At 29.7% G+C, this 19369-nt stretch overlaps 1 protein-coding gene across 1 annotated transcript in view; it reads right to left on the bottom strand.

Moving 5' to 3' along the window:
- Nucleotides 1-163: 163 nt before the first annotated feature.
- Nucleotides 164-19369, bottom strand: part of LOC103570346 (probable G-protein coupled receptor 158) — a 56025-nt gene continuing 36819 nt past the window's right edge. Inside the window, exons 5-12 of the mRNA XM_008548059.2 lie at nt 17812-18012; nt 9986-10054; nt 9362-9471; nt 4892-5106; nt 3668-3806; nt 2897-3002; nt 2556-2723; nt 164-823 (exon numbers count right to left, since the gene is read on the bottom strand). Of these exons, the coding sequence (XP_008546281.1) occupies nt 185-823; nt 2556-2723; nt 2897-3002; nt 3668-3806; nt 4892-5106; nt 9362-9471; nt 9986-10054; nt 17812-18012 (1647 nt within the window). The 3' untranslated portion in view covers nt 164-184. The remainder of the gene's footprint in view (nt 824-2555; nt 2724-2896; nt 3003-3667; nt 3807-4891; nt 5107-9361; nt 9472-9985; nt 10055-17811; nt 18013-19369) is intronic.

Raw genomic sequence — 19369 nt, 5'->3', positions numbered from 1 at the left:
TTTACAATGCGCATGTGAAGCATTTAGATATTTATCACACGTCCTCACAGTATCAAACTTTTTGGGTTATTTTTACTAAAAATTTATCTGCGTGTAGAATTAAAAAAAAAAAAAAATTTTATAGCAAAAAATATATGAAGCCCCACTTGTAGACCATTAACAAAATTTATAGTTAATTAATAATTTACACAGTAACTTCATCAGAACATCTGCTCTTATCATCCAAATTAATGACAATCGCGTGAGTGCGAGCATGCCCAGATTTGTTTTTATTTCTGTCTCTATCTTTGACTTTACTTTCATTAGCTTCACTATTATCTGTGACCGAGGTTGAACTCATGACATTATCGTCATCATCATCATCATCACCATTATCACCAGCCCTACCCCCGTTTTCGTCACAAATATTTACACAGTTCTCAGGCATTTTACCATTTTTAAAATACCCCGAAGTCGAAGCGTTCTCGTTACCCAGCTCCTCCGCCTTATCAGCTCGTGAATTTGCCAACTCACCATTATCGTCCGATGACTTTTTACTTTTTGCCTTGGCATTATCACCGGCGCTGTCTTGATAAACATCCGCGTTTAATTTACTTACATTGGTTTCTTCGACTGTCGTCGAGGTCGTTGTTGACGTGGTCGTTATATTCAAATTGCTTAATTTCAGCGTTGCCGAGATGCCTTGAACACTCGGTACTGGTGTTATTGAACGATTTGACGCCTCCTGCATCGCGAGTATTTTAGCCGCCAAATGACGGTTACCCAAACGCATATTTTTTTCTCTCAGCATCTCAAGCTGGGTATAAAGACGTCGGAATTCTTCCTAAAATTTATATCAAACAATTTTTATTAACTACGATAAATAATAAGTAAATTTAAAAAATTTACATTGCTAGAATTTTTGAGTAATAAAAAAAAAATGCATAGTTAAATTATTTAAATACCAGATAAATAAACTCGAAGTATTTTGATAACTCGTTCGGTATCTTTGTAATTTCAAATTATGAGAATGCAAAGTAAAATTTACTTAAATTCCAAAGCTAAACTAATTTAATATTTGTTCTGTTCAAGATTTCAACCAGTTATTATTCATCGTTTTTAAAATAAACACTACTTGATTTTACTGGATGAAAATGTAACGATTGCGTAGATATTCGTGGTTAAATATTTAATAACCCATTCGGTAAAGAGATAAATGATAAGAGTGTAAAGTGAAATTTATTTAAACTTGCGGAGTGAATCAATTAGAAATAAATTTTAAAGGAATGCTTCCATGGCTGTTGAGCGAAAATAATTTAATGACTTGCTTCGGAGATTCGTAGTAAATTTAGTTTTTATTATTATTCAAAATTATAAAATGCGGATTGAATTTATTCAAATGCGAGAAGTTAATTATTTTATAAGTTATTTTACTTCGCGGTTCGTACTTCAAATGCTGTTCATTAGTGAAGAAAAATATTACATTGCTATTGTATGAAAGCACAGTCACTCTAAATAATAACAGCGGTACGCTTGTAAATATCGATATAGTAATTTGCGAGCTATTGTAATGAATTTAATTAACATTTTAAATTATTACAATATGAATAAAATTTATTACATTTTATTCCTCATCAAATATATGAAAAAATCATTTGTTTAATTTTCTTTGAAGAAAATATAAAATCTGCATGAAACTTTTTAATTAAAAGAAGAGAACATGGAAATTAAAAAATATATTTCAGTAATAATTTTTTTATCAATTCGAGACCCGGAAGTTTTTTGAAATCAGAAAAAATCTATTTTCAAAAATATTTCGTCTTATAATTTAATGAGAAATATATTTTATTGAATTTATTTACTCCAAATTTTGTGAGTATGAATGTAGCAGACGTCAGACAAATTTAAAACTACAAATAAATAGAATAAATAATTAAAAAAATAAAATTTTAAAAAAATGCACTTATTAATTTCAAAATTTTTTAAATGCGTATTTTTTTAAATTTTTATTTTATCAATTATTTACTCTATTTATTAATAATCTAAACTTTGTTTGATGTCTGTTACATTCATACTCATCAAATTTTGCCTGTTAATCAAAAAACTTTCTGAAGATGACATAGACATTTAAAATTTTTTTTATTATAAAAAAGTAATTATTCAACTTTTCCTTGTATGATAAATAAACTACACAGCAAAAACTTTGGTTGAGTAAAAACAAAAGGGGGTTATGGTAAATTATTAACAGTGACACCATTGTTTGGTATCAAGTAATTGATGATTAAGTTAAGTTAAATAAAATAAAATAGAGTAGCAGTACAAAAACATTTAGAAAATTAGTATGTGGCAGTACGCCAAGCATTTGTATGATAATTAATCATCAAGTCAACGAGGCGTGGTTCGTTACCTCTTGCTTGTGGTTTACAAATACATTGTATTCCAACAACTACTGAGTCATGTCATGTTAAATACATGCATATACCTTCACCAAATTGCTGAAAGTTTTAAGTACACATATATATGCATCGTAACAAAAAGAGTGAGAGAATGAACAAGTAGCGTTAAAGGTTCCTTACCATAACTCCGTCACCTTCCTCAGTAAAATTGGCCTGTTGCAACGAAATAGAGTTGGTCTGGTTGCTGGATGCTTGCGCACGACACGTCTTTCCAATAAATTTACCCGTTGCACCAGGAAGCTTCGCAATTGCGTCTTCTTTGCCGCCACCACGAAATACGACGTACGCCTTTCAGACAAATCCCAACAAATATATAAATTGTCTTAATCAGCGCACCAGCAAATAAAATATGAACAAACAACTCAGTAGTAGTAGAGGGTTATTTACTCAATAAATTATCATAGTTTTTTAAGGCAAAAGGAAAGTAACTTTGATCTAAAAATCAACATTTGTTGGAATACCTTGCTCCCGAAAATAAGGCCCAGAAGTGGCGTCACAGTGAGTTGAGTGTGACAGAAGAAAATTATGTACATCAGATCGGGATTCGCTGGTGACTGGAGGAATAACCTGTTGTTTTAAATAATTTATAACGCTATTAATATCACGCGTAGTGTAAATGTCTGGGTGTAAAAATTTTGGTGTGAAAATCTGCCAGTAATATTCCATAATTCCTCGTCTTAGAGATTCCATAGAAAATAGATACTCAGGACTCTTGTGAAAAGAACATTTTTAAACTAACACTCGACTTTTGAAAAAGTTTAACAAAAAAAGTTCAAAATAATGCTCAATTATATTTACAAATGTGATTTTGGAATGTTTAGAAAACAGTTAAAAAATCAATATTTTTTTTTTTAGAAAATTTTGGCGGTACTCCGTTTTGTCCCCTCCCCCTTGTCCTATATACAGCTTTCGTGGTTCAAATTTCATATATAAATATGTGTGTATAGATTGGTGTTTCAATTGATTCTCACTGGTGGTACATAATTTGCAATGAATCCATCACATTCGTCATCGAGGAACATAAAATTTAATTGCTGGTAATTTTATTAATTAAATTGTGTCAATTTGTATTTCAAAATAAAATTAATTGATCAATATCAATGAATTATTTACAAGTACAGTAATCACTAAAATTACACTTTTGTTTAAGAATATTCTATTTTAGTTTTTTTTTCTTTAAATTTTATATTCCTCATTATTACTGTTACTAAAAAAAATAACAAATTACTTACATGGAAACATTTAAAAATACTGATAACAAAAATTCATTATAAATAGCCATCGAAATAAATCTGCTCTCATTGAATTCAGACGGGGCTTTTCGTACGACTATGCACAGCCTTATCCCCCATACTAGAAACATAACTTCCACTGTAGAAAAAAGAAAAAAATTAATAAAATCTGAAGTAGTAAAGGCAATCAATCGAAAATATGATTAAAAGTTGACACAATAAGTAACTTTTAAAAGTTTTAATATTACAAATTAAATCATAATCAAGGAGCAAGTTACGGTTTTTCGATCCTGGTGGTATGAGATGGAAGCTTATGGAAAGCTTACAACTACTGGTTTTTTAAAAACTCCTTGAAAAGTTACGTAATCTGATAATAACCGGAAAAATTAAATATATAACAAAACTTTGGCTCTCGGGAATAAACCCGCCGTAAAAGTTTATCAATGATAAGCATTAAGAAAAATTTCAGTCTCCCTAACGACCTTGAATTTATTTCAAAGTAATTTTAGGAAAAATATTGCGACAATGTAACATTTTTTATTCGAAACAAGTAATAGCAATTACTGCGTAGCAAAATGTACAGTTAATATTCATGCAAAGAAATAATAATTTATATTACAATTGTAATAATATTAGTTTACATTTATAGACGTTATAATATATTCTTTCAGAAAAAGTAATGGCAGGAATGATCAAAGACTTTCGACTATTACTCAGAGAACGAAATAAATATTAATTAAATTTAATAGCAGAAATTAAAAATAAATGTTGCCATAAAAATAATAGTACTTAAAGTAATGACTATTATTATACTACAATGCTTTTTTTTTTTCAGTCTCTTGTTACACGATGAAATCAGCAAACGATTTTATGGCCGGCACTTGTTGCACGAGACAGTTTGGTGAGTGTCCATTTTATTACGAACTTTGCTGCAGATTAATTACTGCATTTTACTCGATATTTCATAAATTCTGCTGTTTATTAAATGATGATTTTTTTTTACACTAAAAAATTATCAGAGTAAACGCGGATTAAGTCCGGAGTGAGAGCAAAGCGGATTATTTTTTATTTACTTAATCCCCTTGAAGTGAAACTAACTCCGAAGGAGTAATTTAACATCAAAACCCGGATCTGAGCGGCTACGGTTTAAAATCATATCCATATTTGCTCTTGATTTTCGATGTTGAATAAACAAAAAATTTAATTATTTAATAAATTACTTACGGGTTGTGAAACTATGGTCCCACCAATCCGTTTTGCATAAATAAGCCTTGAGATCGTCGGCTGTTCTCCCAACGATAACCACTGGAGGTGCAACAATTGTACGAATTCCAAGAAATACCGTGAATATCGTGACTATTATTCCCAGACGCTTCAGCAAATTCATGTCCGTTATTTTTACTGCCTTCGCTGACTTAACCCGGAATATTACCGATATTCTGCAATCAAATTTTGTGAGAAAATATTATTTTTAGTCTTCGTTTCGCTGTCCAAATTCAAAATCAGATAGAAGTTTGATATATTTTTTTGAATATTTAACTAACTCTGGAAAAGTTTTTATATTTTTCGACTTCATTAATTAGTATTACTGAAAAAAAATTCACGTTAAAGCTTGAAGTTTTTGTTTTTAGTGCCACGAATTTAAAAAAAGTCACAGTATTCAATTGTTTTTTCGACCCTCATTGTTGAAAAAAAAAATTATTGAATTTAAATTTACATTTAGTTTTCATAAAATATATTTTTTCGCTGATTGAAAAATTTCTGCAGTGAAAAATAAATATAATTTGAACAAAGGCAAAATTAAATATTTTCAATTGATAATATTGGAAATTTAATAACGCATTCATTATAAAAAGTAATAAATTTTCAATTAAGGCGGGTATTTTTTTGAATGAGTAGTAGCCTAAATTTTAAAATAAACGAAATCCCCTCACAAAAATATTAAACTTCATTGTTTTTATTGAACAAAATCAACGTTGAAATATTGCATTTTGTTCAGGAAATACATCAGTGATGACGTCGGCACAATTATCATACATTTTTGCCACAGAAACAGTAAACAATGAAATTACTATTTGAACGGAAATAAGATAAATATGAACGTGAAAATATTTCAGCATTTATCTGTAATTAAACGGAGTTGCGGTAAATCCCTTCAGGCTATTATGAAACGAAATAATATTTTGTATTCATTTATTATTTACCTTTCAGAAGCGAGGTTGAAAATAAACACTGGATAGCTTCATTTATTTATTTTTTTTTTATCATTAAAAGTTAATAAATAATATAACTGCTGATGAGTTCGGCGGTAAACTTTTAATTAAAAAATAAACAAATAAATAATTTGCTATGATGGCAGAGGGCAGAGGGCAAAGGGCGGGGACAATGTTGAAAGATGTTAAATCGGGATAAATATGTAGGGTAGAGAATGAAATGAAAATTAGTTAAGTCTACGACACGAGAAGTATAACCAGCGATACGTGTGACACGATTATCACCAGTAATGTAGTTACTGTCAGTTAATTGATTACCAGTGCCGCCGGGTAAAATGGCTTTAAGGATATGACCCCTCTAACTTTCACTGAAATTCGATTTACTTTAGTAATAAATTAACGTCAGTACTACCCACTAACTTCATAAATCATCAACTATTAATTTTTCATTTTACTTATATTCAATTTTACTAAATTCGTTATTTTTTAATAATTACTAAACACTTTCAGCCAATTAACAAGACTGATACCTTTTATCATTATCAGTTAACCATTTTTTACTTTTTTTTTATTACCCTAGTAAATTTCACCCTAAAATTTCAATGTTAATTGACAAGTTTTCTTTTATAAAATATAATTTCACTCTATTTTTCTTAAAAATAAAAAAAAATAATTTTATTTAATTAAACTCAAAATTTTTTTTCGTTTCCATTTTCCCCGGTCTTTTTTCTATGCCCGAAAATCCGCTTAGAAATAAATTTCTTAAAAAAAAAAAAAAAATTTCCATTCAATTTTCCTGAGTCGATAGTCAGCAGATTCAGTGAAAAATAAAAAATAGTCCGTCGAACCTGCTGTCAATCGATCTTCGTCGGAAGATAACTATCATACTGATTTTAATTTTTATCTCCGTCAATCCCAGAGAGTTATTATCGTGACGGGCGTGCTGATACGCACTAGATACATCAAAAACCTTAAAGACATCAGCCGTCAAATCTAGCCTATTTCCCCTATGCTACGTTGTCTTCCGTTTTACCCCAAAAATTCCAATAAAATATCCAATGAATGTTTTTTCTTTTTTTTTTTCTTTGACAAATCCACATATAAATATTATTATAGCAGTAATTTATATTCACATCTATCGTTCGGTGCAATCAGAACCTCCCATGAATTTAAATGCCCTCATAAAATTATCGGGTTCATTTTTTTCCTTTTAATTTTAACTCAAACATACTTTAAATGCAAAAATTACAATTCCCCTCTACTCCTTTGGTAACATTGTGACGTATCGACTTTGTCAAGTAATTTAAATTACTGCGGTAATTTAATATCAAATAAAGAGCTATTTACAGTTTAATTTAAACACGAAAAAAATAATAATTAAATTTTTCTTAAATTTTCCATTTAAATTGAAATTTAAAAAAAAAGTTATTTGACATTAAATCGTTGTCTGATATAATAAAAAAAATTTACTCCATTTCCCAGCAGTCGAAACGTTAAAAATAATTTATCTTTGTGCTTGTGATGTGACTTTTATATTTGCATTTATATATTTCGGTAACGTTTTTTTTTTATCAGATTTACCATAAAACTCAATAATTTATATTTATCCTCATTTTAATGTTTTATAGCTGCGCAAATAAAAACCAGAGGATTGAAATATAAATTTAAAGTGGATAAAAAATTATAAATTAAATAATTTTTTTCAATAGATAAAAAAATATGAGGATGAAAAAAAAAATTTGAATAGATAAATTTTATCTAAAAAAAGTATTTAAAATAATTATTTTAAAATGAAAATTTTATGATACCGTATAATAAAGTAAATTAAATATGCGACAAGCTGCACAGAGAATTATGAATTTTCTTTAGACCCCGAGTGAATATACCTTGACTTTGTGGCAAGACTCAAAGAGTAGTTAATGAATAATTATAAAGTTGCCGTGCGCTTTTGGTAAAATTTCTTGATTTCTTTGCTATTTTTGCTGTTATTATTATTATTATTTTATTTTATTTAACCAGGGTTTCAACTTGCACTTAACTCGGAATAAGATAGTTTGCTAACTAGCTCGCAAAGGAAACTTAATTCAAAATATGCCGGTTCACTTAAATTCAACTATTTTGATACCTATTGCACTCTGCATACATCTTCTCATAATACATAAGGTTACATTGCAAAAGAGCTTTGCTTTAGTGCCATTTAAATCTACAAGCTCGTACTTTATCTACGAGTTCGTGCACCATTGCTTCCATTACTTCACCGAGGAATTGGTTACTTTTGCCTCATATAAGACGTTTATTCATTTTTTCCTCTGTTCACCTTTCAACCCGGTTAAATGTAACCGTCTTTTAAGAAGTTATATAAGTAGTTCGCCCGAAAAATTGGTAATTGTATAAATCAGTCAAGTATACAGAAAAAAGAAGTTTTCAATATTAGTGTGATTGTAACCCGGAATCTGAATGTCAATATAGGGAATTTTAACATTACCCTGGTAAAAATAGTTGGCCAAAATCACGCCTAAACTGTAAAATTTCATTGGAAGAGGCCGAAAGTTGAATACAAAGAAGAAATTTTATGTTCCTGAAAATTGGAACGTTTTTCGTGCAACGAAAAAAAAAAAATTTACTGGATGACTAGATTTCTAAAATATTTTACATATAGATGCTGATATGTCAGCCAAAAATCTTAGACCACCCCTAACCTCTGGAAATACCCCTTGAGTCACTCTTAAGCAGTCAAATTACATAAATTTTTTTCATTTTCGTTGCGTGAAAAACGTTTCGATCTTCAGATACATGAAATTCTATAATACGTGTGATAAATTTTTTAAGTTACGATTTTTAAAATTCAAATAATAATTTTTCCCGGGTAAACAATAAATTTTAATATTTATCCTTTAACTTTTTACGTTTCAATGATAAATAAAAGAATTACTATTTAGAATGACATAGTTCATTTTTTTTCCGTGACATGGCTCCATGTTTTTTTCATAAACATTTAATTTCAACAGAATTTAAATTTTCAATATAAATACTCAATACATTAGTTTTTCATTTAAAATACCCTGACTCTGATAATTTATGAATTCAAAACCTTCCATGTACTATAAATTAACATTCCTCTGTGCCGATTTACATTTTCTACCCTTGCGACTGAAAAGCCGATTGAAAAACAAAATCCTCTGTATTTTTATATACCAAACCCAGGTACCTCGGCATAATTTCCGCTATTCTCATTACAAGCTCCTCTTATTTTGAATATATTATTCAGATTATTGTTTTAAAATATAATTTTCTCTTTGCTCGTATCATGTATGCCGCAGTTTTATATTTTTTATCCTGCAGTTACTTGAAAAAAAAAAAACCATGGACAAAAGCTCACATTATTGTGTTTACTCGGGCAAAATATTAAAAAAGTATCTTTTTTGATTTTTTATTTCTGCAATAAAAAATTTAAAATTCAAATGTATATGTGCATATATACCTCCATGTTTTCAGCATCAAAGCTCCATACGTAAGAGAAAATCCGATTTCCCGTAGCCAAACTCGTACAGTACATGTCACTACATTAGGACGTGGGTACATAACGATGGTCTGAAAATTTATATTAATTACATATTGCAGTAGTTCTCTTTTATTTATGAAAATTTTATTAAACATCCTAACGGAGTTTATTAATAAACTCTATATTAACTCTACTCATTTCATCTTTTCCATTCTGATAAATAAATTTACTAGTCAATTTACTGGAAATCCATTAAAAAAAAAAAAAAAAAAAAAAAAAAAAACATGATTTACTTCTATATTATTTATAAAAAAATAATCTTATTTTATGCTGATATTTGATCTCGATTATTGAAATTTAATATATATATTTTTTTAATTTCATACTCCGTGATTGTCAACAAAGCCCTCGGGGTTAAAATTTTAAAGCTAGAGAGGTTCATTGAATATTATTACTGGAGCTTGTAAATAGGAATATTTCAAATATTTTAAATTAAATCATCCATCAGCTCGACGATTTTCAAGGGTCTTTACAGAGATTTAAAATTACATTTTTCTATATTAATATTTTTAATTTACTTAATACATTACAATGCATACTTACAGTGCAATAAATGAATAGCGCGCCAAGAACAATAACGCGGAGTAAAACGGGACTCGCAGCTTTCACGACCTGCAATAACAATAAAGTTTATGAAGACAATAGAAAACTTTGGTATACAATAATATATCAGCAATAATAATTAATAATGATAACAATGATGATAATAAAACACTTTACTCAAGTATCCTGTGAAATTTACGGGAAAAGATCATGGTTTTATTTTACAAAGTAAGTTTTTCAAAAGATAAATTGCTCGGTCGGTTGATTTATTCATTAGCTGGGTATTGCAATAGTTTTTCTTAGAATTACCGACGGTCAAATGTAGATGCAGACGTGTATTTATACGTATATACATGACGGGAATCGATTCGGTCGGCGGTATGGTAAATAATTGAAGGGAACTGACTAGTACGGCGGTGTGGTCAACAAGTAGAGCTTGCAGAGTATATACTATTCCAAGTTACCTCACAGAGTTTGCTGTCGTCGTTCGATACCACTGTGTATATACACTATAGGATGACGTTTCTGGTTCGTTCTGTTGACCCTTATAACAAAACTGAACTACTAATTTAAAATTTTTTATAAATATTATTTTACCAAGATTTGCAACCAAAATTCAAATTTGAATAACTTGTCAAGAATTGACTCTACGAAAAAATTTATTGAGTTCTTTTTTATGACAAATTTTATCCTCTACAAGTTTATATCCATACAATTTTATCGTATCTCTAATAAATGAGTCACAATTTTAAATTAAACGATCGAATTTATTGAAAAGTTGAAAAATTTAATTCCATTGGTACCCTGGTGTCTTTGAACTCAAATTCTGACCAAACTATTGAAAATGTGACAAATGTATATCAATACAATTTTTTAGGAAATTCGATTTCCGACAAAAAAGTATCTGATAACTTTTCCCATAAATGCGAAAGTTTGAACACAATTTCGATTCAAAGTCGAGTATAATTTTTTTTTAGTGAAAAACTTACTTGACATAAATTGAATTATTACAATTTTAAGAATAGAAATAAAAACTATGTAAGTCTGAAAAATGAATAAATTTATAACTTGTTATTCAGTACGTTGCACAAAATATAACGCCTGAGAAATTGTTACAACCATAATCTAGACGAAAGTAACAAATAGTACAACAGGATGTACGGAGGTTTGAATTTATGCTCTAGGGATTTGAGATAACTTACACATCCAAACCTGGATTTAACATCAAATAAATTTAAAAAAAAAACAAAGACTTGAATGCATTCCATTAAATAACAAATTTTTGACCAAGAATAGTGCTGGCCGCCGAGGTTATTACTTTCCACGAGTTATTGGACCATAAATTTTGCCGCAGTCTCATAAATGAGTTAAGCCATGTAATATTTTGATAATTAATACTAGACAATGTATAGCTTATAATAACAATGCATTAATGAACGCTGCGAGATTGCTAACATATGACGTCTGTTGTCATGAATTATATTAAGCGGCGGTAAATTCACTGAATCGTGATTGATAGCAAAATAATCTACCCCAGAGTATAGATGACAAGTGAGTGTACTCGACAGTAGTCAAACAATAATTTTGTCAATGCCAAGCAGACGTGCGTCAAATCCATATTAACTTGACTAATGTACATTACACTACAAACATTTTCGAAGTTTAATTTACTTTAACCGTCATATACTTTTATATACGCGAGAGTTTTGTTTCAAAATTAGGGCCATCAATTTCCTTAAAGGGAGCGAAGGGTAAAGTGGAAGGCTAAGAAAAAAATTCACTTTTTCTGAGTATGGGAAATTTTTAACTTTTCACGGATATTTGAAATAAATATTTAAGAAAAAAATTTTAATGTAAATGACAAGTACCGCGAAATTCAAAAATCGTTATTTGAAATTTTTTTTTTTTCATAAAAAAAATGTTTCGTATAAAATTTAATCCACTGTTAAATTTACTATTATTATTTTCCAAGCTTAAATTTATCGTGAATTCTAAAGCGTCTATGAAAGTACAAGAGGTTCAATATTACATGATATGAAAAAAAAGTATATAGAAAATAAAAGTACAAGAGAATCTCATTGATGCACAGAGCAGCTATCACAGTTCAAAGATCACTCAGATGTTGCTGGAGCTCACTTATATCCCAAGTGAGTTTCTCGAAAGCCGCAATACGAAATAAAGGAGGGAAAAAAAGTTTAAAACCCGGCGAGGAAGAAAAAAACGGTGCGGTTGTGTGAAGGAAAGTAAATATATGAGGCTTGGGGAGGGAAGTGCGAAAGTGAGGGTAAAAGAGGAAGAGTACGGCAACCGGAAGCTATCCGAGACTGTGGAGCCAGTCGGGAGCAGGTGGCTTCCGACTGAACTTATTAGCTGGAGTAGAGTAGTGACGAACGATGAGAGTCCTCTCGACACAATGGGATGCCATCAGCAATGTAAAACGATTTTCCTGCAAGTTCATTGTCCAACTCGCGATGAATTTTACCCACAAGAGACTTAACATTTTTCACTTCTTATTCATTTTTTTAAATTTCACTTTATTTTCTCATTTTATTGTTTTTTTATCCATTTGAGAGGATTTGCCATTACGTTACTTAAAAAATGTACTACAGCCAGCCGTTTCTTAATGCCTTCAACTTTAAACCAGCCATTTTTTTCGTCTAACAATAACTTGTTTATAAGTATGAATTATTATAATCCTTGACATTTAACTAGATTTCCCTAGAGACTATACACCACATTATCTTTTATTATACTCTATGTGTCATTTATTTTTATTACTTATTGTTTTTATAATATCACGACGCATAGGCTCGATTAAAATCTTTCTTAATAGCCCACGACTAAATGAGACAATATTTTTCGAGGGAAACTTATTTTTTTTTTTTATTTTTTTTTTTTTTTTGCGATTAAATATTTATACGGGGCGAAATTACCAACTTGAAGATTTTATTTAAAAATCTGAAAACGGCCTAACCCTGGGGGCCAGCCCCAAACTTCCCGCTCCCTGAGCTCAAAAAAATTATTATTTTTAAATTTTTGTGCTCTCTGAGCTTAATTTTGAGACGAATCGGGAGAGTGGTTTATAAGTTATACGCAAAAAACCTAAAAACATGATCGATCGACTCAAAAATATAATCAATTTTAAATCTTAGCGAGTCTTTTCGATTGCCGCCAAAAACGTTCAAATCGATTGATTCGTTCCAATGACGTTAGACAAAAAAAGTTTACACACATGTAAACTTGGACACCATCTTGAAATTAATTAGAATAGCTTCCTAGGACCTCAAAATGTCGACTTCTGATGAAAACTCGATTTTTTAAAATCAGACCGCAACCAATAACTTGCCTTTTTTTTGAAAATTTTCAATTTTCTTAGCGGGAAGTTAAAAAAAAATTTCAAATATAATTTTTGCCGCTAGAGACTTATTTTTAGAGAAAAAACAAATAAATAAAAATATAAAAATTAATATAAGATTTGAGTTTCATCTGATATCTGATATAGCTCGCGGGCAACTCTTAATAACTTAATACTCCATCGAGAAAGTTTAGGCCGCAGATTCAATTTTTAAAAATAATTTAAAGTTATATTAAAAATATATAACTATAAATAATGGATTTTAAATTTAAATAACTTTGTATCGATTATTTGCAAGATTAAATTTTTTTTATTTAAAAAAAAAGGCAAGAAACCAAGAAAGAATTAGGGCAAGAAACTTCGACAGTGTTTTTTTTTTTTTTTTTTTTTTAAACAACAAATAATACGAGATTAACAACAGATTCAATAAAGAAAGGATAATTAGAAACGTGATTAATTGTCGACGGAAACTTTTTAATTTCCAGAGGTAACCTTTTCTTTCCAACTGTTTCTTTCATTAAATTATCCGCTATCTAAATATATTCTTAAAAAATAGATTTAAAAAAATATTTAAACAGTCTAACAAAAGACTCGAGTCGATTGAGAGACTGAGGAAGTGAAAAAAATCAACGACTTTGTATTTTTATTAAATGCAATTAAAACGTCAACGACAAGCGGATGCATGTAGAGATTAAACGTTGGCTGTTTCTCGACTTATAATGTAACCAAACCGAGTGCAGTTCTGTGTTTTATGCTACGGAGACAAACCTTTCGTGGCGGCTTTTGAATTTCAAGAAGCGTGAGCCGGTATTAACTGTCCCGACACCATGCTTGTAAAACAAACTTTTACATAACGCCGACTTCGTACACACAACATGTCTCAAACTTTACGTATGAGTTGTCTCAATACTAATTTATATTTGCCAACAAACTTAATTAAAATTATTATTAATAATTTAGCTTTCAATTTGTCTATACACTGTAAAAAATTTTTTGGACTCGGTGGGAAAATTACACCAAATTCAGCGTTAAATTTAGACGGTGGGAATTTTAAATTTCTAAACTGTCAAGGGTGTAATGTGTAATAAAATAAACAATTATTTTCATGTCATAATCGTATTAAAATTTTATTAATTAATTAAAAAAAAATCGGAGCATTGATTGAAAAAAGGATGACACAGAAGTTATTTTACCGAGGTATAGAATTTTTGAAAATTACTTACAGTTGTTATTAATTAGGAGTTTGTTGAATGTTTTAGCTTGAAAAATTTTAAAATTCTAATTATAAAATTGACATGAAGAATTTACTGAAATTTTTTCGGTGTTAGAATTACATGGATGGAAAATTTACACCGAATAATTTTATACCGTTATTTCACACTAGACGGCCTTGTAAAGTCCTTCGGGTTCATTTTTACACCGAAATTTTTTATAGTGTATTGAAACACTCGTATACGGTAAGATAATTTCAAATATTTTACAAAATAAAAATATTTAAATTTTCCATTTAAATAAAATATGATGGAAAATCCCCGGAATCAAAATTTTTATGACGGAAAAAATTTTAGCGTGAAAATTGATATCGGGCGGCTTAATTTTCACGATTAAAATAATTAATAGATTAATTTACTACATGATTTAATTGGACAGTTTTTGACGTCCATTGTCATTTGACGTCATGTTTCTTGCTGTAGAAAGTTTTTTCGTTGCTTTGAAAAGTTTTTTTTTTTATAATTCCATGGATTATGAATAAAAAAAAAAATATTCATTTTCTCACATATCGTGGAGCATGAAAAAAGTATAACAATAGATATTTACTTATTTTGGCTAGTGAAAATACATATATATTTTTTTCGCTTAGACGATTTTATCTTTTAATCACCGGTTTGAATATTTTTTTTGCTTCATTAATCCGCAGAGTAAAAGTAGCGTTGAAAAAAAAAATTGAGCTCTCAAAGCTACGAGGAATTCGCCTATCTGTCAAATATTTCTGGTCTAGGTTGAAAAAAAAATTTTAAATAATAATAATAATAATAAAAAATTCTACTCTTCGAGCGACGACATATTATTTCATTTATGACGTACAATATTGACGGATGTTGTGTGATTGTTACTCGTTACTTTGAAACAGCGACGCGCAATAATTTGAATTTTTGAATGTACATAGACTTTTTATATTTTAAAACTGGTTGATAATTTTGTAGAAACGAATATTTACAATGTGCGCATGAGTAAATATAACATTTTTTAGCTCACAATAATTTTCACAAGCTTTTCCATCCAGCGTTCAATAGCATAATTTTTTTAAGCTTAATGATAATAATTAGTATATTTATACTGAATGAATAACAAGTCCATAAAATCGAAAAATACTTGAGGGATAAAATGATATATTTTCGAGACGAGTTCGGAGGGTTTAGAAATTCAAAATCCTTAAAAAAGTTTATAATGAGAATCACGATTGAGAAAATGAGTTTTTTAATTTATCGTTACATCTCGTAAAGTTAGTCATCGCATTAATTTAAAATTTTTTATTTTCGTGTAGTAGCGTTTCCTATTGCAGAACGAGGGTGGTGGCAATTATTCAGAGTCAGTCAGTAAGCCCAGAGTGTATAGTGTGACAAAAGAAAATATAATAACTAAGAAAAGCCCTCTATTGTTTTTCCTTGGCTTTACACTTGACATCCGCCGAGTCTATTTTTCAATCCCGTCACAACTCCGCGTTATTGTTGCGACTCATCACGTTTTTATTTACCGTAATTAAGAAAAGTACCACTGAATTACTGTTTTTAATTCACTAAAATGTCATCTCCATTGTGTGTCAATCGTATATTTTATTTCTTTACCTTCTGATTATCATACTATAATTTTTCATATTATGAATAGTTTAGCGTCATAGATTTTTCATGTCTCCAACATTATAGGGATTGAGATCATTTGTGTGAGTAATGAAAAAAAAAAATCTGAAAGAGAAAAAAAATAGTCAATGGGCTACAATAAGCCAGGGTTAAAAACACTCTGAAATAATTTTCCTCATGTATATTTCAAATAAATTATTCAACCCATTGAGCAGGAAAAATTTCCCAATAAGACAATGTACTTGTCCAGTGGACTGTTACTGTTTATAAATCAGCGGTATCCTTAAATTCGTATTTTTCCTTCTTTCAGTCCGACGTAGTCAGATAATTCTCGAGAAAGCATCCAACCAAACTGTATTTATTTTTCAACATTAACAATAAGAGCTTTTCTGTTTCTTACATACGAGAAGGTCACTCCAGTGTGTCGTAGAGTGTGAATTACCTGAATTAATTTAACAAATCCACATACATATAGACGAGAAACGAGTACTGACTGCGACTCACACACACACTCTCGTCAGCTTCTGTTTTACAATTCCCATTGTAATAAATATATCTCGGACTCGACGTGAATGCATACTGGAATTTACTCTAATGCGCCATTCATTTTAATAGTTACCATTGCTATGCCCAAAAAAAATTAGAATAAAAAAACTTAAAAATTCCATTAAATCTCACGTTTCCATTATCCTATTTCACGTGACTTTGATTCGGTTGAATTTCTTCTCTCGTGAATAAAAAAATAAATTAAAAAAAAGACGTATGCTAATTAGAGAATTTATTTAATCGCCGGAAATTACTAGTTTAAAACAAATAAAAGAAGCTAATGATTAATTTGTAATGAAAAATATAAAGTTTAGGCAAGCACTTTGAGAACAATCGCGTGGTATCGGGGCCGTGAATCTAAACTCGGCAAGGTTAACAAGCTAACCTTGACTCGTTTAATAATCAAATAAAATTCATCAGCCCATCAGCTCCTAACGCTACATGCATTGTATTACATTTAATTATTGATGTAGATTCCAGTAAGGGTGACTCAGCCAAGGGGCTGCTACGCTGCATAAAAAATTATTTCTTTTTCTGAACTTCAGAATTTTTTTGTCCGAAAATTTCCAGGTGTCCCATATTGCCCACCCAGTTATTAAATATTTTTAAAAAAATGCACAAGTGAATGTCAATTTCATCGAGTGCCTGAGCAATTTGTATTTTTTTTTTTTATTAAAAATGTTGAGTTCAATATTTGATTGAAAAAAAAAATTTTCAGCTGAAACAGGTAAAGTTTTTTTTTTCTGCGAATTTTTGGATATTTTATTGAATAATCGTGAGTCGAAGTAAAAAAAAAGGGACATGTAGGTATGAATTTTTAAAATATTTATTTTATACTGAGGTTCTTCATCAAATCATAGAATTAATAGCGTATGCATGCATATTTAGCATTTGTAAGTAAAGTAGAGCTAATTAAGAAACCGGACACTGGGTAAATGTATACTGAAATAATAATAACAATAGTAAAGAGCTGCAAGAGCGAGTATTTGATAAGAGGAAACATTGTAGTTAGTGAGGATTAAAAATAAGATATATATAGATATACATGGAAGTAGTGAGCGACTGACCTTAACATTTCCATATTTCCACGTGAAAAGGATAACAACTGGGAGACACGCTATGACACAGCATACCAGAATAAGCAGCGCTGTCCTCATAAGCCAATTTAGTGAAACGACACACGGAGATCCGTTTTCGCAGTACTCACAGCCCTCGGCACAGGGAAGACACTCGAAAACTCCGTCCATCGCGTACTGGCTGTGCTCGCCCTGTTGGAAACAATTTTAATAATTAATTATTTGTCAAATAACGTTTGCTCAAAGTCTTGGCTTCTTTTACCCCCGTTTACGTATAGGATTTAATTTAATTTATTCAAGGGTAAGATGAATATGTTTAAGTAAATTAACGTGACTCACATGAGTGAGAACGGATAAGACCCGAGTAATAAATATTTTTGAATATTAAACCAACGCTTAAGGTTTATAAATTACAACTCACTTGACCTGTGTCCCTTTAATACCACGTCCGCTAGGATATCCACGTACATCGTCTTTAATACCCAACTACTACACAGTGCCGGATACTGTAATTATTTTACCTCACGTACTATTTTATCGTCTATTACTACCTTTTTCTTTTTTTTGCACTAAATATATTTGACTATAGTCTGGTGACTATTTATTTATTTATTATAATTTAAATAACTTGTAAAGGGTTGAGTTTACAGAAAAATTTATAAAATCCTTTTTTGTAGAAAATTTTATCCTCTACAAATTTGTTTATATACAATTTTGTCGTATCTTTTACGCACAATTCGTAATTTTAATTTGAAGTACTCGGCTTATTGATAGGTGGAAAATTTGATTCCTTTGGTATCCTGGTATCTTTAAACTCGAATTCTGACTAAACCATTGAAAATATGACAAATATATATGAATACAATTTTGTAGGAAATTTAATTTTCTACAAAAAAGTATTCATTAATTTTTACGGTAAATGCGATAGTTTGAGTACAAAAATAAATAAATAAATGTAACCAAAAATGTATCGAATTTCGTAAATGAAATATTTAATTTTCTTTATACTAGTCGTTATATCAAACCCATATATTTATATTTGATCATTAATTGAATAAATATTAAATAAGATCAATATTTATAAAAATAAAAAAAGTCATCAAGCCCGAAGATTATCTGGCTAAAATCGTATTCCTGAATATCTAAGCAGTCTATATATATTAAGACTGAGAAAAAGTTTTATTTTATTTCCGAACAAGTTTCATGAATATCAGAAAAGTAATATAGAAAAAAGTAATAATAAGTAACGTTAATAATAAATAATATATGAAATCTTGTATAAGTTTTATGTGAGTAATCCACGGGAGATTTCTTCAGCCAATGAAATCGCAAAAGTTTACTCCGTATCTGTCCGGATATATGTTCCAATGAAGTAGAAACTTGAGAGTGTAACACACTTAAGGTCGGGATTCCGAGCGGACTAAGGGATTAGTCTTTATTGCTTTGGGAATTTCATAATTACTGAGTACTCACTCTCACATCTTGGTGTCTCTATACTTGAATTCAGTCTACAGTCCACACGTAAACCTTTCAACTCCGAACTTTGGAC

This window comes from Microplitis demolitor, chromosome 1, assembly GCF_026212275.2.
Source record: "Microplitis demolitor isolate Queensland-Clemson2020A chromosome 1, iyMicDemo2.1a, whole genome shotgun sequence".
Taxonomy (NCBI): Eukaryota; Metazoa; Arthropoda; class Insecta; order Hymenoptera; family Braconidae; genus Microplitis; species Microplitis demolitor.
This window is presented reverse-complemented; position numbering and strand designations above follow the sequence as displayed.